The sequence below is a fragment of the Dermacentor variabilis genome, chromosome 1 (genome assembly GCF_050947875.1).
Source record: "Dermacentor variabilis isolate Ectoservices chromosome 1, ASM5094787v1, whole genome shotgun sequence".
Classification (NCBI taxonomy): Eukaryota; Metazoa; Arthropoda; class Arachnida; order Ixodida; family Ixodidae; genus Dermacentor; species Dermacentor variabilis.
In genome coordinates this window covers 280,761,325-280,785,812 of record NC_134568.1, presented here as the reverse complement: position 1 = coordinate 280,785,812, position 24,488 = coordinate 280,761,325, and the positions used below count along the sequence as shown (strand labels likewise).

General features: G+C 47.0%; 1 protein-coding gene across 1 annotated transcript in view; it reads right to left on the bottom strand.

Moving 5' to 3' along the window:
- kat80 (katanin p80) overlaps positions 1-24,262 on the bottom strand; it is a 200,997-nt gene extending 176,735 nt beyond the window's left edge. Inside the window, exon 1 of the mRNA XM_075676416.1 lies at positions 23,838-24,262. Within this exon, the coding sequence (XP_075532531.1) occupies positions 23,838-23,871 (34 nt within the window). The 5' untranslated portion in view covers positions 23,872-24,262. The remainder of the gene's footprint in view (positions 1-23,837) is intronic.
- Between the last annotated feature and the right edge of the window lie 226 nt (positions 24,263-24,488).

Sequence of the window (24,488 nt, the reverse complement as noted above, 5' to 3'; positions counted from 1 at the left end):
TGAAGTTCGCAAAATTAGGGTTAATGTTATCACCAGAAATTATACTATCTTTCGGTGCGTCAGTTATAGGGGGCAGCCACAGGGACGTTTTTGATGCCGTTTGCAGTTACATCCAGTCAACAAAACGAATAACTTTTTAACTTTGTCTTGTATTTTGTTTGTTTTTGTATGTTTTCTTATCTCTCTTTCGTTAAATTCTTATTTTCTCATCGAATAAGTGGCACTTCAAAAGAATAGGTGAACGTTTCAGAACCCAATTCTTGGCCAATCCCCCAGTGTGGGTATGAGCCATAACATGAGGCCATCATCATCATCATCATCTGTATGTGCCTTTTTTCAACGTCCCCCGCTATTGGAAACGGCAAATAAAACTTCAGCGTACTAGAAGTTACAGCTTGAGTGGTGTTGTGAACAAACACTAGGAAGAACTCGGAAGCAATATTTTTTGTAACTTGTACGGGCAGTAACTAGCGTACATAATGCGGTCCTGTACAACGGGTCGGGGGCCAGAGACCGCATTCATAGGTTTTGACTGGATACCCGGATTATTCCGTTTTCTACTCGCAACTCGCCCGGATAACGGCTCTGACTTTTCACTCAAGGTCACCTAAAGGTCGCCGACAATGGGAGCTAAAAGCAATTCATGCTTAAAGTACAGGGCGAGACGCGGGCGCCAGCCTCAAAATGTAAGCGCAGCAAGCAAAATAAGCTGTCACATACTGTTGGTTCCAAAGTACAACTGATGTAAGTCAACTTTTGTCAGAAAGTTATCAAAGGGGTGGTACGAACCGAAGGAAAGACACAGCGGCATGCAATTTGACGTTAAAAAATAAATTATTGGGTTTTACGTGCCAAAACCACGATCTGAATATGAGGCAAATCGTAGTGGGGGACTCCGGGAATTTGGACCACCTGGGGTTCTTTCACGTTCACCTAAATCTAAGCCCACGGGTGTTTTCGCACTTCACCCCCATCGAAATGGGGCCGTCGTGGCCGTGATTCGATACCGCGACTTCGTGCTTAGCAGCCCAACACCATAGCCACTAAGCAACCACGGCGGGTGCAATCCGACGTTCAGTACACACCAAGCACCTGAGTGAATCACGTCACGCAGCGTGAGCTCCTGGCACTCGCGCAGTGGGGCTAGGAAGCATGTGGGAAAAAAAAAAGCAGCACATGACATACTCCAATGTCTGAAGCGAAAGCGTAACTGGAGCGAGCTGAGGAAAGGGACCACGAATTAACTTACCGTTGAACAAAACGTAACTATTTAGGACATCTTCAAAAGCAGCAACTTATGGTTTGGTAATACAAACACGCCTCAACAACAGCTTGTCCCCTTGTTACCACTATCGTGAGTATACATTAAAGCGCGACAGCACAGTCAAGGAAAGGAAGTACCAGCCACAGGGCAAACGCTTATGCACCATGCCCTCCTCGTCACCTTGCTTCTAAACAAACAGTTATCCTCACGCAGTACCAATAGAGAAGATGCAAATAAGAGCCGCGGGCTTTTGTTATTTTTCTACATGCAGTGCTTTTTATTGGTTACACGATCTACAATGTGCCTTTGCATTAGTTGCAGAATGGACATCCGACGTAGGGCAGAAACGTGCACGTTTACAAGGAACGTAGCTAAGTCGACGTGAAGCGCACCACGCACGCGATGCCGAAGTAAAAAGAGTCAGAAGATACTGCGAAAGGGGCGGTGCGCCAGTTTATTTTCTGATGTCGCGTCGCCATGGGGTACCAGACTGGATTCGGAGCTCCCATAAATCTGAAGTGCATGCTGCGGCGACGGCAGAAGCTGCATGAATAACCACACGAAGCCTTCGCGAAGATGAACGCCAAGAGTGTGACGACCTTGAATCTCTGTATGACCTCAGTCCGCGCAAGAGAAAAGGGTCCAACTATGCAAATTCGCGTTCCGCTCGAAAGATGCAGTCAAGAAAACCTCGACGCGCTTCGCGGTTTAAACGGATCGCCTGCGCACGCCCAGACACGGCGCGTTATTAATATTTACGCGAAGAACTGGTCGCACGAGTTGCCTCAACGCTGGAAAGTTCAACGGCGGCCTGAAGACACCATCGGGCACGCTCGGGCGCGAAAAGAAAACAAACTGCATCTGACGTGAGCGACCACGTACAAATGCCGTTGTCACCGTGCCGCTAATGGACGTCGACGCGGCATTCCCCCCCGAGTCATCCCACCTCGGCTGCTATCCCCACGCAGTCGAACAGGAGGAGAGACCGTCTTTGGCTGGCTTCTACCGCCTTGGCATTAATGGGCCTTTTGTTCCTGCCAGCGAGCACCTGCGCACCGCCGGATGCCCACGGGCCGAAGTAAGGATGTGTCGCGCAGAGGATTCCGCCACCTACACAAGCCAGAGCTGGATGCAAGTTCGGCCGCAGGCCCTGCGCGGCCTCTACGCGACACTCCCGGAAAGGACGTGTCTGCTGGCGCCGCTACACAGCCGAGCTGACCGGACGGACACCGCCCAGCAGAGCTTCCTGCCGGAAAGGGACGCCCGCTCGCTTCTCTCAATGCCAATGGCCAGCGAGTGCGAACATGGGCGGAGATTTTCTGGTAGGAACCTTGCAGTCACCAATGCCGGCCGCAGCACGAGGCCAGGTGCGAAGGCAGGGCGCTTGGCTGCTGCAGTTGGTGGCAACATAATGCCCCAGTCACACGAGCATGCCAAAGGTCCTTAGAAGTTAAGGAGCACTGAGCTTCCAAAGGCACATTAGTTCAAGGGATACGTATTCGTGCTACACGGTCTCCAGATAGTCTCCGTCGAAGTTTTCAACAGAAACCGCAACGTATCCTTAGCGCTGCCATCGCCTCAAAAGTAATAAAGAAATATGGCCCAAATGCGTCTTATAATAAATTTGTCATATTTTTTTCAGCAATATTTATTTTTCCTAATACACAGAAACATCAAAACAATATGCACGCGTAGTAAAGGCATTACTTTACCAAATACAGGTGTATTATTGTAATGATGGCCACCATGTGTACCACTTCATACACCGCATTATAGTGAACTAGAATTTATTCTAGTTCACTATAACCGCATGTTGCCGTGGATTATTCGTTGTTGCCATTTTCCCTCCTCCATGGTTGTTGCCCTTGCTTCAGCTGCTTTGTTTCAGTCCTTGTGGCTAGGCAGCGGCAGGTATACGTGTAAACGCGGTAAAATAAAGAACTACAAAACAAAAGTGACCGAGGGAAGAAGATGCCAAGAAAAAATCCGGAGACTGGGATGCCTGGCAGCCGCTAACCAATGAACCAAATCGCACATGGCACCCGTGTTGTGCCGATGTTGCTGATGACAGGCCGTGCAGGCGCTACTGTACCGGCGCGTTCATGATGGAGATTGCGGGTGTCCCGAAAGTGTTTAGTACTTTAGTAATAGTATTCAGTACTTATAAGCTTGTTTTGAAGAGGTAAAAATTGAACTTCCATGTTTTTAGAGATTTTTTTTTTTTTTTTTCTGCTGTCGGCCGCCCTCTGGGCTCGAGAGTATTCCCTTGAGGTTTCAAAGGGCGAACGCGCACTCCTTGGACTCAAATCCCTTCCAGTAGGGCTCCTCTGCTGTGCCTGTGTGACAGTGCGCATTCTCCCTTGAAGTAAGGGATCTTTGGTTCAAAGGACTTTGAAAGTGCCCGTGTGACTGGGGTATAAGGTACCTCGAATGTGACTTCGGGGACAGGCGCTCGCTGACCACGCACACTACCAATGCGTGTTACGGCGATTTCTGCGTTTCATCTTTCTGTTTTTCGTCGTTTCTCACCAGTTCGATTTGATTAGGGGGGCACGCTTTCGAGCTCCAGTAACGTGCCCCAATTTACAAGCTGGAAATAGAACATTTTCGGCGTAGCCTTCGGTCATGTTTATCTCACCGCGGCATATGCATTAGCTCAGGAGAGTAGCGCAACGGATTGGTGAAAACTCGGAGAGCACACAGACTCGCTCTTCGCTATCTCCGAATAAGCATTCACCCGGCCATCTGCGCGGTGACAAAGGGAAATTCGATAGGCACACCAGCACCTTGATTCGCGATACATTCTGTGCCAGATCGCAGCTGCGTGGCAACGACGCCGAAGACGCTGCGTGACACCGCCGTTCACAACAAAGGGAAAGTGATGGCGACCCGTACGACGACCTTCCGCAGTAATGGCTGCCCAAGGTCGGAGCCGGCAGAGGCGGCCATGCACGGCTCGCCGGCCACTGGAACTGTCCGCCAACTGACCGAACAGGACCGGCAGTGCGCCACGGCGGCCGGCTTTCTTCCCCACCGAACAAAAACCGCAGCACAAACGACGGTCGACACGCCGTGAGTGACACGATTCTCACGGTGCACGCCGCGGTTCTTCCTTTCGCGACCAGATACGACGGAGACAGGAAAAGTGCGTCGGTACGGCTTGGACACTGCAAATGCGCGAGCAAGTGTGCAGACCTTTCGCTAAGCTTTGACAGAAAGAGAGGGACGCAGCGAACACGGATGCCGGCCAGCGAGCAAACGAAGCTTCTTTAGTTTTCACGCGGCAATCGGCAGCCACGGAGCTGCGCGTGGCTCGCGAAACAAGCACCTTGGCCCGAGGTTTAAAACTGCAGTTCACTCCGACCCCCGTATCCTGGTGAAGCGAAAGGTAGGAGTAAGACCGCGAGGTCCAGATGTTTTCTTCTTTCTTTTAATGAAATAAAAAAAAAGCTGAAGCTTACCCTACGCTGCTAAAGGTTTTCAAGCAGTCGTGATGCGCGAGTTGCAACGAGGAGACATTTGTGCATTGTAGATTCGTCCTGGAAGAACGGGTGACGTGGTCTCGTTGCATCATCGTTGCATCTCGTTGCCCGTTGCACCACAATCGCTTGTATGTTTCGATCGGGCCAGAATTATTCTCATCCTCTCCAGCTTCACCACCCGGGTGCTTATCAGCTGTCCTTCGTGCCCCATTTTAAAATCCGCAAGCTAATAAGTTACCTCGCGGATTTTTAGTATTAAGCATTATTAATAAACAGCACAGCTCGTTTGCTTACAGAATAAGTGTGGTAGAAAAAAATGTTACGATATTGAGAAGCGGTATAACTAACGAAAAAATAAGGGTAGGTATAGGTTTGTCCAGCCTAATGATGACTAGGAAGATTGCCATAACGTTACCCAATACACACTGATTTGCGTGCACAGTCAGTCAACCATACGAAAGGTAACTATAACTTATATAAGCCATGTTTAGCGACCTCTTCGTCAGCAGTATACCGCGCGAGCGTTTCGAGTCTGAACAGACGGGTGCTTTTATAACATGTCACATGCAGCATATAGGGATATTCCGCCTGTTTAAGTTAGATTTCCTGAAACGGTGTATTTTACTAACGCGGCAAATGGTAATGCCCAGGTATATAATTAAACAGATGCACTGTCTTTTTATTCTCGTTAGAACATATGCTTAAGAGGAAGCTTTAGATCAGGGACTCCTATCTAAATACATGGGAAATGAGGAATCGTTTTTCTCAGCAGCCGCTGGACTAAATTTGATGATGTTAGCGACATTTAAAAGAAAAATTAAAATCTAGTGACTGATGGTCGCAGACTTTCGATTTAGGCCATCAATGTCTTATAAAAATTGTTAAAAATTGCACATTTTCAGAAAACGAAACTATACAGTTTACAATTCTGACTCAGCAATGATAAACAATATAACAATTCTGTAAATTGCATCTAATAGTACATCTAAAGCGGACATAATTGATTAGGCATGGCTCTCAAATTTATCACTAATATGTGAGTAGGACTTTTGCAAAACCCTTGTAGACCATGTAACGAATTCACGTAAGACAAAAGCTGACATATCAAATTTATTCGCCTTAATCGCTCTAATGTATGCAGTTTACGAAACTGTGATGCTTGCTCTAGGTGCAGAGGTACGAATTTGTAAACTACGTACTTATATTTTTTTTCAACCGTACCAATTTTTGAAAATTCATTTTAAAAAAATCAGGCCCTAAATCGAAATTCCGCTTCCAACAGACACTAGAATTTAACTTTATCTCGCAAATACAACAAATCTCATAAAAATCGGCTCAATGGTTATTTTAAAAAAAGGCTTTCTGTGTTTTACATGTATTTGAATAGGCGGCATCGGAGTTGGGCCCGAGCTAAAGCTTCCTGTTGTGAAATTGAAGCCAAGCAGTAGTGAAGTCACGTCTGCTTAGGAGGAATCTCGAAAGCCTAGCACAGCTTTAGAGGCATCCGTGCTTAAAATGTGCAGTAAAATACATTGGTGTTTCAGACAATTTTCGAAAGAACTTCCTCTAGCAGTTAACCGGAACGCAAATGCATTTCTCGATCGGCTTCAATTTTGCAATTGCATATGTAAATATCTTACATTTATCCACCTGAAAATTGCGATTTTTCATGCAAGTTATCTCCGCCTTTCTGGAGACCTACACGAAAAACGCTGTCACAGGCTATTGTCAAAAAGACCTGTTCGAACAAAGAAGAAAAGAAAAAGAAGAAAAAAGAAGAAGAAAATATACACAGCTCCCCCTAAGACTTACTAAATCTTTGCTGCAGCACGTAAAACCCCCCGCAAATATTTCCTCCATGCGCGCATCTTGGAATATGTCCAGACGCTTGCGCAGTCCCGCCCACTGGCCGTAACCGAAAGGTCAAGTCTTGCGGAATAGTCTTGTAGGGCGTATTCGTGTAGGTTACAAAAGTATGCCGATTCGAATGTTGTGCAACGAGCGAAGACACTACAACAACCGGCCAGGCAAGTCGGAACGTTTTCATCGTGTAGCCAGGAGGCACAAGGCAAACTCAGACGAAGCCATCCATATGGAAAAGTACGCGATTTTCCGGGACGCACGTGGCCGTCTGTCGCACTAAGCATTTCACACACCGCCTCGACGTCGTGGATCTAAAACAACACGCGAAAACAAACAACGTTGTAATGGCTGAAATTCAGGCACCGAAATGGGGGCGCGCCCGGCGAAAGGCGGAGGTAACGTGCGCGTTGTATTCCGAAAAATGCGTGCCCCTATAAAGTGTATCACCAGTTGCAAATACAACAGACAAAAAGCGTAAACGTAAAACGGGACGTGAGAAACAAAAAAAAAAATGAATTGCTGGCTAAGATAAACATGCAAAGAATTTTTTTAACAAAAATTCTGGAGTTACATGTGCGAAAACCGCAACATGGTTATCAGTCAAGCCGTAGTAGGGAACTCCGGATAAATTTTGACTACCTAGCTTGGGTTCTTTAATGCGCACCTATATCTAATTTGTCTATTCCAGTGACGCATACGAAAGGTAACGTTTATTTTATAACTCCTGATAATTACGTTTCACAGTTAAATTGGGGCTCTGATCCAAGCTGCGCTACTGTCTCTTCTTTGACACTAGTTGGTACTGAGCACGCCACCACATGCCGTCGCACAAAAACGGTCGAGGAAGTCGCCTGAACAGCTTCGCCGTAAAATACTTGTATGCTTCTATCGCGCACCGTCACGGAGTATGCGCTCGTGTGTGCTTCAGTTCGGCCGTGGCACTATATATGGCGCTATATACACCAGAACAAGATGGCCGCAGTTCGAATAACGCCACAAAGGGGAGAACAGCACCGAAACGCCACGGAATTATCGAGCGGCCTTGGAGCCATGGATTAAAGACAATGCGGTCCTGATGGGGACGCTGAACACAAGGCAGATAAAGGCGTCAACCTGCCACGGAGGTCGCATTCCGAGGGGGACGGAATGCAAAGACGCTCGCACAACATACTCAAGGTAAGACAACCAGCGACCAGCCCCAGGTGCTCAAGAATAATTCGCAGCCCTTCACCACTACGTCTGCCACAGCCGCTTCGCAAAGCCAACCAATGGCTCCGGCTACGGCGTCGCGACGCCACCTTTGGAGCGAGCCAGGCATGTAGTCGCGGGCCCAAGACACCCCCGCGAGGGCCTAATGAGCGCGGGAGAGCACGAATACACCCCGCAGGCACGCATGCGTGCACACAACGTCGCGCACTGAAAGTGCGCAGAAACGATGACTCACACCGTGCAAGGTTGCAGAATGTGCACCAACGGTCTCGGAGATGGCGGCGCAATAGGCCCCGTCCAGCCACTGGTACTGCACGCACGCTGTCGTGCTCGCCATGCGAGACCGATGGGAGTACACACACAGAGGTGACAGCCATCGGGCATGTGTACTTGTGGCGCGAAAACAATTGCGCACGCATCGCTTGCCCGCAACAGACACGCCGTCTGCGCCTTGCTATCGGGCTGTTGGGAAGAAGCGTCGGACGATATGCGCCAAGATGCGCAACAGGGGTACAACGAGTTCTTGTTCCACGCACTAAATAGCGTCTGCTATCGTAGTGAACCGCAAGTGGGCCCAAAAACTCCGAGCTGGTCACTCAGAACAACGTGTGCAAAGCGCAACGATGAGTGAGCGCGCATGTCGCGGTGAAACTGAAAATTCTTAACAACCAAAGCACACGCTGTAGTCTATGTGAAGCGAAGCGTAAGTAAAACGGTTAGCTAAATACTGTACAGCTAGCGGCGATGCGTACAATTTTGTTCGCTTTCATCCCGTGCAACGTGTAATCACATGCAATGTTTATGTTTATTCACCACAAAGGTCACAACTTTATTGTCGTGCAATAGTTATGTTCATGCACTGCATGGTTCACAAGCTACGTCGAAATGCAAACATCAAACCAGGTGGATGCACAATGCGAGACGTATACGCTGCGATGTCACAAGGACAAGGTGATGACAGGTGTACGCACATAAAAGTACTACGCGTTTCAAGCAACATTTAGGGATTCTGTACCTCTCGTGTCACAGTGGGACATACCCATTCTGGAGGATTGGCCAAGAATTGGCACATCCTCAGTGGCACATACCGAATGGCTAAATGTAATGAAGTAAATCAAAAGAATCCGTGAAATAAAATTAACCATTCTACAAACAGATCGGTGTGCTCTCGAGAGCTCTATTAGCCGACATTATATGTTCAGGTTTTATGAAGAAAGTTAGTCTTTTGGTACGCAGAACAGAGGTGCGCATACTTGGTCAGCGTACAAGACAGCATACAAGATAGAGACCGACCTAGCGCCAGACAGCCACACGAAACCCGGCAAAGGAGGCAAGAAAAGCTTCCCTAAATAAAAAAAAAAATTAAATTAAATTATGGGGTTTTACGTGCCAAAACCACTTTCTGATTATGAGGCACGCCGTAGTGGAGGACTCCGGATAATTTCGACCACGTGGGGGTTCTTTAACGCGCACCTAAATCTAAGTACACGGGTGTTTTCGCATTTCGCCCCCATCGAAATGCGGCCGCCGTGGCCGGGATTCGATCCCGCGACCTTGTGCTCAGCAGCCTAACACCATAGCCACTGAGCAACCACGGAGGGTAAATAAAAAAAAGAAGAAAAAGAAAACAACACCTATCGTAATGGTTGGTAACTGCATATCTGGAAGTTGTCGGACAACGGTCTGAAATCAAGTTCAATTGCCCTGATAAATTAGCCGCCGATGACGTAGCTCGCAGGAAACAACCTACGCATTGTACATTTACGACCAACGCCAACTAAAAGGAACTTCTTATTTTCTGTTTTTAACATGACGCAGCTTTCGGCGCTGTTCTCGTCCGCATTAAGACGGTTTCTTTATCGGATCGAGACGTTTGACCACACAGTTTCTCCAAAGTACATTCAAGGCGCAGGATGAATCACGGTCTCTCCGTCGAAATCCTCTCCCTACAGACGGCCTCGGGGTATTACTCAGTACAGAGACGCCAAAGGAAAAGCAGAGAGCAGCTGCCCACGAACAACCGAAATCTATATACATACGTCGTCGAGGGGTCAAGTCATACCAAGCTAATTTTGCAGCACAAATTACCGCGGGGGCGCGAAATTGGCACTAAAGCTTCCCCAGTTTCACTAATGTACCCTCATAAATGTTCATTCGTGTTTGGCCTATCTGATTGACTATCACAAAATAAAGCTAACGTTACCGAAAACGGCGACAAACGGAGAGTTAAGTTTCCCAGAATGGACATACGTGCATCGCGCGATCGAATTTTCCTCAATCTGAAAGTGTTCGGCTTCACCGCTGCACAACAGCTGCGGAACACAGCGCTGCTTCCTATCTGCCAGCCTGCACACTGCATCGACAACGCTTCCGTCGGCAAATGCAGCTGGAACACTTCCCGAAGGTACTACAACTCTTGTTTCATTGTACAACGTATATACAGGGTGTGTGTGTTTTCTTTTTTTTTTCTGCTACACCAAATTTTGTTAAGATTGCCTATGGCAGATAGCAATAGCACAATTCTATCCCTTGATCTAAACTATTCGATGAGGAGGTCATTACTACTACGAGAAATCAGAATGTTGAATTGAATAACTAACATAATTACGCTAATTAACTTTTTAATTACTTCACGCCACATATTGTGGGCATTTATAAGCTATTCTTTGTCATCTGTACATGATCATCATCATGCGGGGGTTCATATAGGGTTCTTCTTCATCATCGCTTGTGGGACTTGCTCTTGAGTGTGATCCGTGATGTGGGCGTGGTCGGTTCGCCGCAACTTCGACGCGGAATAAACGTCATGTTAACTGCTGCGTCACAATATTTCCATCTACGTCCAGCACGTCCACGACGCCGCCAGGAAACTCAACCTCCCGGTTCCGTCGTGGGAGACGCCCACTCCATGAGAGCCCAAAGCTCTCGTGGCCTGCAGGACCTGAATAAAGTTGATTTCCTTCCTTCCTACGAATTATAGCCGCCGAGTTCGCACGGCGTATCCATTAGAAACTAATTCTCTGGACAGCACCAGTTCCGAGATATTAATTTTCAAAGCGTCCGACGAAATACATTGGTGCTCCAGTTACTTTTGTGCTTCAATCCATAAAACAGCAGTTTCTTTAAAAAATAACTGGAACGCCAATGAATTTCGCCAGAGACATTGAAAATTAATATCTAGGAACTAGTGCTGTGCAGAGAATACGTTCGAAGCGCATACGCCGTGCGAACTCAGCAGCTATAATTCTTAGATTGAAATGTGGCGCAAAGCTATCCACTAGAATGTTAATTAGCGTAATTACGTTAATTATTTATTGGAACATTTTGATTTTTCGTAGAATTAATGGCGGCCTCAACGAATAATTTAGATCAAGGGATAGAATTGTGCCATCTGCCATAGGCAATCTTTAAAAAATTTGGTGCAGCTTAAAAAAAGACCCTGTATATTTCGCCATGTGAAACAAGAGACTCGCTGCAAGTGGCAAAATAAAGTAAACAACCCGTGCTTTAAACCTACTGATTCTTGAGCAGTTGAAACGCGGTACACCTTTATAATAACAGAAGCCCTGTCCCTGTTTTTGCCTTTCTTTGGCTTATCGTCTATGCTGCCTCTAAAGAAGGAAGATTCGAACAGAAACGAAAGTGCGCTCTCCTCTAAATTAATAAATAATGGCGAAATAGAAGACTCAATATCTATTCTCTTCAAGTCTGTGAAAAGAAAATGTAATCAACCCGAATGTAGCACGGAACTACAAAGCGAACCCATACGTGTTTCTCAGAAAGAACGCTTCGCAGTAGAGGAAAAAATCGTAGCGGTTTTCCTAAACTTTTCTTCAACTGCGAAGTGTTCTTTCTGGGAAACCCGTATGGGCTTGCTTTTTTAGTTTCGTGCTACATTCGGGTGGCTGACAATATTCCCCTTTCATGATACTTCCTCCACCTTGCGAGATTCCGCAGAACTGATTTGTCATTGCAAGTCTGCAGCGTCCGCTTCGCACACGCAAACTGATATTAACAAACGACGGCTCGACGAGACATTGATGGGCTTGTGGAAACGGGACGCAAGTGCGACTGACACTAACGTCTGCGTTTACGCTACAGCCTATACTGTGTCGCTTGCGTTATGCGACGGGCATTGTCGCTTCCGGCAGGTTAGCCTCAACGCAGGAGGCGGTGTGAGGAGTGACAAACAATACGGGCTCGCGAGCGACAGTCAGCATCCAGCTTCAGCGCTCAACTCGCTTTAAAAAAAAAAAAAAAAAAAAAAAATAGAGGAAAAAAAGAACATTGATTCTTTAGACTTCAGAGTAAGAAACACCAAGGGTTCAATTCACAAAAGGAAAAAAAAACCGCTCAGGGATGACGGATCAGTACGAGGCGACATCATTGGTCGCCCAGCGTGAATTCTCGCACCGCGCACGTGGTGCACTACATTCATGCGCATACAATTTTCGCATCGTTTATGTATATGTAGCTCACAACTCAAGTGGGAAGCACATAAGTGTGAGGCTTCCCTTGTTCACGCACTTCCATATACTCCATATTCTTGTGATCCCTCTAATTATCGTTTATATCCGTGCAGAGTGCCATTCCAAGTAAACAAGATTACGTCAAAGCTATATGGCGCGGTGTCTTGACACAAACCATGCACGCTATATTCACGGCGTGCTAAGACCGTAATCTTCAAGCTCGGAATTTTTCCACTGCACGAAACCACTGAATTGGACACCTGCGACGACATTATTCACGGCGTGCGCAGACGCACGCGCAACAACAGGCAGCGCGCGCCGTGTCCACAAGTGTTGGTCGGTGACGTCAGAAGCACGCCAGCAAGGAGGGCCGCCTCAAGAAAGAGCTTCTGAGCAGCTGCTCCTGTCAGTCCGTGCGTGAGATCCAGTCCTCGAGCTGACTCATGCGCAAAAAAAAAAGAAAAAAAAATAGACGAGAACGCTGTAGGCAGCCACAGGCTCGCCGCTACCTGTGCCGCGTGCTGCCGATAGGTGCATCACGTTGTACAGCTCTTGGAAAGCGCAGGAGCCTTGAACGCTTTTGGCAGCACTGCGTGTATAACGCAGCCGAAGTTGAACCTAGTATATCGTCCTCTACACAGAGTTTTCCATCAGTTCGTCTTCAGATGCGTATTTGTGGACCCGAGCACGCCGCGACAGCGTCTCTCTCGCTGGTCTATTTTCTTCTATGTATAAAAGACGCATGACAAGAGACCTTATGCAGCAGCTTAACATCGCCTCAGTTGATTGTAATAAGTAACATATACACGGACATGTACAGCTCGCAAACCACGAAGTTTTTGCTAAATCTACACAGTGAAAAAAAAAAGGGGGGGGGGGGGAAGAAACAGTACATCTCTAAAAGAACGCTTTCGAGGTGACCGGGTACTCAGCTAATAAAATTTGGCATTAAAAGCACCACACACAAGTAGCACCGTTGTACACATATCCAATTTCCACATGACAAAACTGCGTACCGGCACAGCATACCGATAAAGAAGTGCGCTAAAACACCTATTAAAATTACTGTGGCAAAGCCGTTTGCGAGTGACGGGTCGGCTTTTGCGCCTCAAAGCTGCCTCTCGGCTCCCGCATCGACGGCGGAAAGCTCCGGCCTAATTTAGACCAATTGGGGTCCCTGCTAACGTATACAGTGAAATCACAGCACTGTGGCTCTTTATTCATTCACTCACTCAGACATACACATAACTTTAACACGGTGGTTGTGTGGGTAGGAGTGGCAAAACGGAAACTAAATGCCTGACAATGGGCCTGTGGGCGCTGCGGTCGTGAGTTGAACCCGAGATTTCACACTCAGCCACAGGGAAACTTTCGACAAATCGTGTTGGTCTCGCCTTCCTCGCGTTGATTAATGCGAGCTGTTCGTCCTTTCCGAACGCGTAATACTGACTCAACAGACTCAATTTCTCTCGCAATTTACCTGTAAGGACAGCTGCGTTCCTTTCGCCCGAAATGGCTGGCCACGATCTCTAGGCACATTCTTACTTACCGTTCGATTTGCGTCTTCAATAACTATAAGAATTAATGTGAGCAGGTTCATCAGCAAAATGTTGTGGGAAACGGCGATGGTGTGTCCCCCATCGACGCTCGCAGATCGTGCCACTTTGGCATTTATTTCCGATACACAAATGCTCGCACGGCATCAGACTGTACGATAGCGAGGAACCTGATAACAGGCCGTAAACTGCACAAGCGCCGCAGACAGTTTATCGATGTGGGCGGTGTATGGCTATCCAGCAGGCAGATGTAAAGTACAGCGCATGACAGGGAGTTCACCCTTGATTAGTTTCGGAAGAGGAGGATGCAGAATTACTGACGACGTAGTAGTCCCGCTATACTTCGAGGAGAAACGTCTCTCGCCGGTCCAACGCCACGGCGGCGCCCTTTCGGAAGACGTGCACCGGTGGCGCCCACGCCCGTGGCGAATGGTATACCGCGGGTACATAGCGGCGACGCGTCCCCGCAACGCTGTCGCAGCTGCACGTCACGTTCCGCGCGCGGCGCCGCCAGCCCGGTCTGCATGCAGCATCCACGCCGGCGACGGCTGTGGTGCAAGCGCGGAGATCCGCTGTTGCGATCGCGCACACGCCTGTACAACGGCGCACCATGCACCGTCAGCTCCCACCGCAACGAGAGCTGCACGTTCGAGTTGCAGGGGCGGCACGCGCGGAACGCGACACCGACGCGAGAAGCACGGCCACTTCGCACCACCGACATAATGCAATCCGATAGGCGAAAGTGATGAGGCACCGCAAGAGTGAGCCGAAGCAGGTCCGCGGGGACATAACGACAGCGCAGGCGAGCCCGCGGCGAAGTGAGCTGAAAAGACAATAAGATTCCCGAAGTGGTTACGCACACGGTTGGCAAACGAAGAATGCATGCTGCACATACGATCTCCGTGGTCAAGCCCGCGAGCAGCACACCGCCCGACCCAGCGTCGAGTGAAGAGCGGTGACCAGTCAACACGCCCTTTGACACGCACGTGTGCGCTCGCGTTTAGAAAGAAAGAGAAAAAAGGAAAGAAAAAGAAAAGAGAGCGAGAAATGTAATGGCGAGAATCGGCTATATAGACAAGCAACGAATAATCGGAAAGGTAAGCGCGCTCGTGACTGAGACTTCCAGCTCGACAGAGCCTACGGGTATAATAATGGGTCAGGTTCCTCTTGGAGGAGCCACTACACTTGAAGCGCCTTCCCACCGTACACAGTGGCTGCTTGACTGCCTCTTATTATCAGTCCGCCCCTTCGCAACATACAAGCGCCCAGGAGAGGTTCTAGCCGCAGCTATCTGTACGATAAGATTAAATGAATAGTTCAAATGGATTACACTTAAACGAAAGATAGCAATAAAGCCAGATAATGTGATTGCCGTAAACGTGAACACTTTGACATCTTAAAATCAACGTCAAAATATTCCACAAGGACTACAACGCTCCACATTCCGAACAAGACCATGCAATCGTGATAAACCTTGTCGAAACGAAGTTTGGGCTTTGAAAACACCGTCATGCGAAACTTTAGTCGCAAAATTTTGATATCTCTAGACAATTTCAAACGACATGCGAGCTATTCCAAGGTAAGAAACATCTATAGCACGTAATTCTGATAACGAATATGAGAAGGGTGATGCCACCGTTCGGTTAAGCTACCGAGAACGCCACCTAAAAACGAGGCTGATGAAGCTACAAATTACAAGATTAATTGACACGATAAACAAGATTTCAGCGGCCTGTAACCGTACAACTGCGCAATACGGGAAATATCTGTTTTAAAAGCAATGCAGAAACAGAATAACGTAGAACATTTAGTAAAGCAATGAAGGGGGCTAGTTGGTGAACGTTCATGGTTATATTGCGCTCAGTTTTACAAACACGATATTAAGGAAGGACAAAGTTATTGCAACACTAAAGAGTAGCCCGCCGACGTCTTGTTTTTCAATCGACGTGAAGGACCTGTTCTACAGTGTCCCGAGGCAAGCGGTGGTACAAGCAGTAGAAGAAGCCATCGACACGTTGGGCTACACCAAATTTCAGGGCATGAGCAAGTGCAGTATTTCTAGTTTTGTGAACTTGTTAAAGCTGTATCTACATAGTGCGTTTATTGCGCTTCGTCCGTCCACGTCCTGTCCTTCCTTAATATCGTGTTTGTAAAACTGAGCGCAATATAACCATGAACGTAGAACTATTTCAGTGTGCTTTTTTTATTCCAAATCCGCCATTAGCCCTTCGTGATAGCTCGAAATGGCTCGGGCTCCGTCCAAACGGGCTTGGATAGAGTCATTCTGACGTATCACGGAGGGCTAATGGCGAATTTGGAATAAAAACATGTTGGAATAGCTTTACGTTATTCAGGCCCATCCAACACGAAAGAGCACTAGAATCGTGTCGTTATTGCCAAAAATGTTTCAAAAATCAGGAAAATACAAATTCTATCCGGATAACCAAGAAAGGCGTGAGAACGAGTTAGTTTAAGTTACTATTAGTAGTAGTATAGTAAGTAGTAGTATTGCGCTGCATGGACCCGTGCTAGTGCGCTGTGTGCTGCCATAAGCAACGAATTCAGTCAGTCGCTTGTCGTTACCGTTTGCACAAGCGTCAAAAACTCCGCGACACCACAAAGCACGAGCTGTAAGGTTCAACGACTTCCACATTGTCCTGCCAGCCAAGCTGCGATGTAACAATTAAAAATATACCCCTATACGCCGTGTACTGCGCATAAGCAAATGACGAAAACTGCCATAAGATCAGCAAACTAGCGCTAATGTATACATTGCGATGCAGTAATTAAATGTCACTGCCCTTTTACACTGAGAGACAGCGTCTGAGCCTTCTTCACGGAGATGTAGTCACCAGTACACTAATTCCGATGCTGAGCAGAACAACAAACACGAAGCAAGGATCACAGCGATTTTATTGTCTTGACAAAGTCACCAATATGCCAAACACTAGATTTTTGTTTTTCTGCGATATCTACGATGAAGTCTCAGTCGGTGCGTAAAAAAGCACTCGTCCATGAAATTTTTTGAAATAGACGTTTTCATCATCATCATCATCATCATCAGCCTGGTTACGCCCACTGCAGGGCAAAGGCCTCTCCCATACTTCTCCAACAACCAACAAATAGACGTTTTACTTCGCTTTTATTCAAATCAAGGTCGACAGTGTTAGTTCCTAGGGAGTACCTTGTGAGTGAATGCAGACACTGTTTCCAATGGACAGAGCCACACATCGCTGCACGCCTTTGTGCAACAAGGGCTGGACACGTCTGCAGAGTGCGAGAGACAGTGGACGGCCCACCCGCTTAGCGCAATCTGCCAAACCGGGCCGTGGTAGAGAATGGAAGGTGTGACCGGCAGTCTGGGAGTGCAGGCAATGCAACTTATCACGCTCACGGCCGGAAACCATCGCACTAAAGAAATTCTAGCCATCGGAGAGACATGCCCGCACAAAGAGTTTTCAATAATGCCACACTTGGAGGCACACGCGTCACTGTCTCGAAGCTCTGCGAACTTCGTCCCAATGAGCGCAGGTCAGAGGGAAAAGTCGCACGACTTCGAAGACATCCTGCAGCTAACCCCGGATGCAGGCAGAGCTTACGTTCACTCAATTCTCGAAATTTGTTCACGCGGGGAGATCGTGGGGATTTCCGAGCGACGCCCCGCAAAGAGCACGTTGCCGCCCACTTTTTTTGCTCTGCTCGTTGCGTCTACCTCTCGACGAAGGCCATAAAAACCACGGCATCAGCCACAGCCGGCAGTCAGAATGCATTGTAAGTCCAAGAACCATTCGAGGGCACGCTTATGCGTGTCGATCCAAACGGCGAGTTGCCACTTGGCAAAACAACAGGTGTGAAAGGTGCAGGGAGCTGAACGCAAAAAGAGCTCTGCAGCCTCACCACATGCATACGGCGACTATCATGTTCGTGTAAGGCGAACTCTTTTCATATGGCGTTGGCTTAGAAATAATATTTTCCCGCGCAGGAGTCCCTAACAGAGTTTCCAATTTTACTCTTTGCTCGTGAAGCAGTCTGCTCATCGCGTCATTCTGCACGCGAAACGTCCAGACGGACGCGATGCCGCCACCCCCGACGTCACCTTAAAGCTTGTACTGAAAGAAAAAAAGACAAATCAGCAGGAGTAATTGACGGTTGGATGCGTGGATGGATGTTATGAGCGTCCCCTTTGGAACAGGGCGGTGGGTTGCGCCACCACGGTCTTGTTATTTTATTGCTTTATGTCCTACCTATGTCAAAAAGAAAAAAAGAAGGAAAAGGTGGCGCTGTCCATTGGCGACACCAACTGCACTCGGATGGTATGTTTGGAACACTTCAGTGGCGTAGTGCTGGGCGCTGATTGTCATATGAAGCGCACTTTCGACACCAATTTATAATATTTATTACAATTACGTGAAAGCGACAACTGATTGACACTACGCTTTCGCAAGCTCTGCCTGTCCTCGTCCATCTTGAGCTTTCCACATTTCAGGCAAAATTCGGCTGCGTTTAAGGGCGTCTCGAAACTTGCAGGCCAAAATAACCTCGCGGCGCTGGCATAATTATGACAATTCAGTAGCCGCAAGTAGCGCGATGAGAACCAGCTCTGTGAGGGACGATTAAGTTGTGTGCTGTGATGGAATCTCCGGCCGTCGCTTATCCATGCTGCTTTCCTCGCCGGATCTCGGACGGAAACCGAAATACACTCGTGCTCCGTTTGCCAGTGAAGCAATGTGCACAATACGGAACACAACTAGCCGCCCTTTTCACGAAAGGACCGCGATCAAAATCACCACAAACCGGCGTCTCAAGGCGCGCGCTAGGGCTGCGTTGGTTGTTCGTCTGCTTCTCGAATCTAACCTCCTTGTAGAGGGTGCTCGTGACAGCCGTGTTCGCGCATGCGCAACAGTATTATTGCAAACCGTCAGCCCACACGTTGAACTCTAGTCGTACATTTTTCCCGCCGCTCTTCGCTTCGTTCCGAATGCGAAGAGCCTGTTAATGAGCCTAATTAATGACATTATGGCACATACTGCAATTTACGAATTGTAGCCGGTGAGTTTGAAAGGCGTATCCACTTGAAATGAATTTCCAGTATGACACAGTTTCGAGATATTTCCCTAAGTGTGGGACGAAATACGTGGGCGTCCCGGTTACTTATGTGTTTCAATGCATAAAATAGCATTATGTTAAAAAAGTAAGTGGAGAAACTGTTCATTCTTATGGCGAGTTTGACGGCGCATATCTCCAAAGTGGTGTCATTCTGGAAATTCATTCGAAGTGGATACGCCTAGCAAATTCACCGGCTACAATTTGTAAATTGCAATATAGGCCGAAAAGCAATTAATTAAGTCAATTAGATATTTTCTTGTTCATCATTTCAATATATGTTTCGGTTCCTTGTGCAAGTAATGTCCACGTCTCCGAATATTCCAACTCAAGGACTAGAATTATATTATCTGTCACCGGCGATTTTCAAAAATTTTGGAAAACTTTAAAACGATGTGAACTAGGGTGGTTGCTTGGGCCAGTTGTTAATTCATGATAAAAAATAACGCACAGCGCGAAGGACAAGGACCGCGAGAGACGACGTACACAGCGCTGTGTATGTCGTCTCTTGCGGTCCCTGTCCTTCGCGCTGTACGTTATTTTTTATCGTGTACGTTATTTTTTTAACAACGATCACCCCGTATGTATCGACCCTTTCGCTAAATTTAGACGTCCGAGTAGTATAGCACTAACCATCGATCATTATGTTTAGGCTGTTTGAAGTTAGAAGGACGAAGTTTAGACAAATACATAAGTATACCACCGATAATTCCTATGCTGGCTAAAGCGCCATGTGGCCCTCTAGTAAACGTGGTACGGAAACCCGTGCTGTACATTGCAAGCATCTGCTTATCCGATCATTGCCACCGCGTATACTACGATAGTCCACGGGGCGCTCTGTCTGGGCACTGTCAAATTCCGCCATATTGTCGAATTCGCCGTCTTGTGAGCTCTGATTGGCCCACGGAGCTGCTACGGCCTCTCTGATTGGCTCAAAAGGCCAACAAGGCCGAATTTGACACTGTCTAGAATAACAACCAGATGTGCTGCTCACTTCTTCTGAACGCAGGGCGAAGACAACGAAAGAGGAAGTTAGTGACAGCAATGGCGTAGCAGGCGCTGCTAGTACCGACGGCTTCGCATGACCATTCAAACATTGGCTGTTCCGCGCACGAGCAGCGGCGAAGCAACGCGACAGACATAGCCTCCACCACAGTAACTCGATGCCTCTTTCCCATGACGTTTTCCAGAAGATCCGCGGGTGCCCGCCACTGGTAGTCCACGGACATCAGCCAGCATCGCCGGTCTACTGAACGAAGAAAGGCGCAATAAGGAGTGCGCACCGTGTCTCGGCAAGCGTGTGCGCCCCATTTACCGAGCAGAGCAGGACAAAAGTGGCCACACTGCATGCCGTTCGTGTGTGAACGAGGCGACGAACTTGTCAGCTGTCATGCACACTCTTCTTTGCAACCGTGGCTGAAATGCACGGCGATGAAAAGAGAGAGCGGAAAGGGTGTAGACGACAGCTGCCAGGCTCTGATGACCAGTCAGTATGTGTATGCTATCTTTGTTCGAACGTATGCGGTTTCCCACGCCCACCTCGCTGTTTTGTACTGTCTGTGCGCCAAACGGTGACGCTATTGCTTTACGCTAATTTTAGTGCAGTGCCGTTCCTAAATGGCACCTTCAAAAATTACGAAAGTGGAGCTCGAAGTTAAACGCGGCGGGGGTGGGTCGGGTGTATTTCCTTTGGGACGTGTTTTGCGACGATTCTCTTTATTTTCTGTTGTTACTTCCCTACGTCATTGTCTAGCACGAAGTCACGCCTTCCTACCCCAATCACCAAGGTGGGACGGATAAGGAATGAATAGTATCGGAGCAGAAGACTCCTTGCAAAATACGGCCATTGGCCCCTGCAAGCGTAAAAACGTGCGGCCTTCAGTAATATCTGAGACGCCTAACAGGCCGCGAAAGCTTATGTGCTTGCGCAGTATGCGTGCGGCTAGTTCTATGCACAATGCGCATCTGCACAAGTTCACTGTGGCCCGGTAGGCGTCTTTGACAGCGCTGAAAGACTGGCCATATAAAGAAGCAATCCGAGAGCCGCCGTGTTGACTTTTAGTGATCAAAATTAGTACGCGTATTGAGTAGGCGTGCCGTCATAATGTATTGCACAGTCATTTGTCCCTCAAGATATCGACGCCCAACCGGTTTGATGCAGCAAAGGTTCATCGAATCTCGGCTCTTGACTATTCAGCAGATTCACTATAAATCATCACAAAAGAGTACTATAAACTACGGCAGCTTTACGTAGCCAGTTCGTGATTGACCGAAAGGTGTCACTTACTGTAACAGCTGATAATTGACCAAATGCAACGGGTAAGTCCCATTGAATCAGAACAGCGCAACCCATGAGCCAGGTTGATGTAATAAACGATCGCAGTAGCGTTATCCCGCGGTCACGTGGGCACTTGTGCGTAAGGATTGATGAAGACAGAAACCAATGTAAATTGATCGGTGACACACGTCAATTTCAAGCACTCTTAGCTCGTGTTATATCGAAAACTTTGATAAATATAGACTTGGGCTAAAACCGAAACTGCCCGTGCGAGAGTTACTCGATCTGCTGATCGAGTGTAGCGGCACAGCAACAGCAATCGATCTGCAGCAGCAACTTTTCGACCGTGAGCGAAGCAGGAAACCCTAGCGAGAAAGTGATGTCAACTGCGGTTCAAAATGACATGTAGTGGGTACCAATCCATCTGTATTAGACCTGTACTCGTATTTACCCAATGTGAGAGCCGCATTTTTGTAATTGTGCAAGCCCCGGCACGGCTAACCTCGGACTACTCATTACGTATCCATTCAGACACAAAAAAACTGCATACATGGATGCAAAAAATATCACATGAAAACTGATAATCTTCTCTCTTTCCTTTACTGGTTTACATGCATGGGTCCAAGCCGGCCTAGCACGGCTTGTATTGAGAGTTCACACCAAGCATTCAGCACGTTTGCACGTTGCTCGGCGTATATGCTTATGGTCGTGCCTCTGCGGTTGAATGCACATGTGTGCGGTGCCTTGCTTGGTATGAAAAGGGCCCTGGCAATAAAAGAGCAACTAGCCATAAAGTGTTTCCAAGCAATACACTTCTGTATTACAATGTACATATGGTGAAGTCAAACCACTGTTTTCAAGAAGCAACTAATCACTGGTGTCAGTTGGCTTGCAACGCTATTGCACATCAATTTTCGATCAGCGACTACAAGGCGGGAAAACGCGGGAGGCTGCAGGTATGGGCATATATGGTATGGGGAGGTGTGATTATATATATGGCGTCTTAATGTCTTCGCGCTGGACCGACGATGCAGAAACAAGACGACCAACTTTTATTTACTTAACGTTTCGGCTGGTGGACCAGGCTTCGTCAGAATATTGACGAAGGCTGGTTCACCAGCCCAAACATTAAGTAAAGACATATTTCCAAAAGTTGGTCGTCTTGTTTCTGCATTATATATATATATATATATATATATATATATATATATATATATATATATATATATATATATATATATATATAAAATGTACACACACGCAATTGTCCAGCCGACTACGCATACATGAAATTAAAATTTTGGCGTCCCTCGAGAAAACGAGCCCATAATAGCACCCGCAAGATGGCCAATTTCGCAAGAGATGCATAAAAGATGTGAATACTTCGTATGCTTCGTTTCGTGCAAAGCGGTGATTCGTGAAAGGTATCATACAAACGAAAGAACACATGCAACAGGTGAATGTGAACATGCCTTCCTAAGCATCAGATGCATAAGGTCGACATGCGGGTTCACCTGCTGCAAGAATGTCACTTGACGGCCCAAGGCTACAATTTCTTAAAAAAAAAAAAATTGCTTTCAGAATTCTACGTATGTTAACTTAGACATGCTACGGATCAGCAGAAAAAGGACAATGCCGCCTCCTTTGAATTTCGTTGTTGGGAAACTTGACTCTATTCGCGTTCCTTTCAATTCCGTGTATGGATACACATTAAATAAATAAGAAATATAATAGTATGAATGACATGAACGTTCACGCGCCTCCAGACAAAAATAAATGCACGTCAAGCTCAGTTTTCACACGGATTAAGCGATGCACCGCAGTGATCAAACGCACCAGCCTTGCACTGCGCTTAAACAAAAGCTAGATTAAGCCGTTGATCGAAGCACACCGAAAATAATTTACTGCCATTGAAATGTGTGGGAAAAGCTAAGACGACTGCACGATGTCGCTTTCATGCACTGCATGTATAATTGCGTTACTTTCATTACTTCATTTCCGTTGTAAGTGCGAACGACTTTCTTGGGCAAATGAAGCCATCCTATAAATCTGTACGCTAACGACCTCTACTTATCTACAATTCCCGGCTTACCTTATCTGCCACTAGGTTCAGAAATTTACCTATAAAGCCAGTGCAAAAACTGCAGTACCCAATGAAAGGGCCTAAGTGAAGGTGGTAACAAGTGAAGTTCGTGGACACCGGTTGCACTATAAACTACCCACTAAATACAGCTGTATTGTGCGGCCATCATATCACAGGTATCATGGAAATAAATACTTCACCACAGACGCTTGCAAACAACACTTTAAAACTTCGCGCCAGGATGTAGCGAGTTACGGCGCTGAACAGCCATTCGCAAGCATTCACAGAATAACATTTCATGTTACGTGCGGGGTTTGTCGAAAAAATATGCCATTATGGATCAGAACGATGGCAACGTAATCAATAATACGTATGCAATGAACCATGGTCACCGATCACTTCGCGTACAACGAATCAATGAATGGTGCCGTTGCATATATATTATATACAATATTTTGACAAAAGAAATGTCACACTTGCAGCAAAAGCTTACGCTTTGCTTACAACGTATAGTTGGAAAGATTACTTACGAAGTTTCCATGCTCGCTTTGTTGCTTTGGCCATCGTCGTTAGTCCCGGAAATCAAAAGGTAATCCTACACAAAAATTTGGCCTCTTGCACATGAACAGTTGACCAGGCATGATACGCTAAAGTTGTCTTGGTACGTCACGCCATTCGGTTTTTTACGGTGTCAAACGCGATGGAGACATGACGATAACGTCGTCGAAGTGTCCAAAGAACTCAGAGAAATACACGACGCCGAATAACCCACACAGCACGCGATGTTAATCCCACTCTAGTTGTGGAACGCCACATACAGACCGAGAGCGCTTTGCTTTGACTGCAGACAGCTGCTCCCTCTGTACGACGGTTTTAAAATCCTGCAGCGTGATTGGTCTAAACAAAAAAGGCTCGCCCGCCTCGCAGGACAGCCGTAACAGCCGTGGATGTAGCGCACGGCATAGAGAAAACTTCAGGTAACGAAAGCTCAGAAAGCTGACCACGAAAATATTTGCAACCGCCAGATGGCAGGCTGCACAGAAACGATATATAAAGTGACGTCTATAAATTTTTTATGTTCTAAACGTAAAATTACTAAATAATATATCTTCTAATATTTTATTTGAAGATGTAGTAAATAAAATTGAATTAAAAATGCTTTGCTATTTTATAAAATCTTT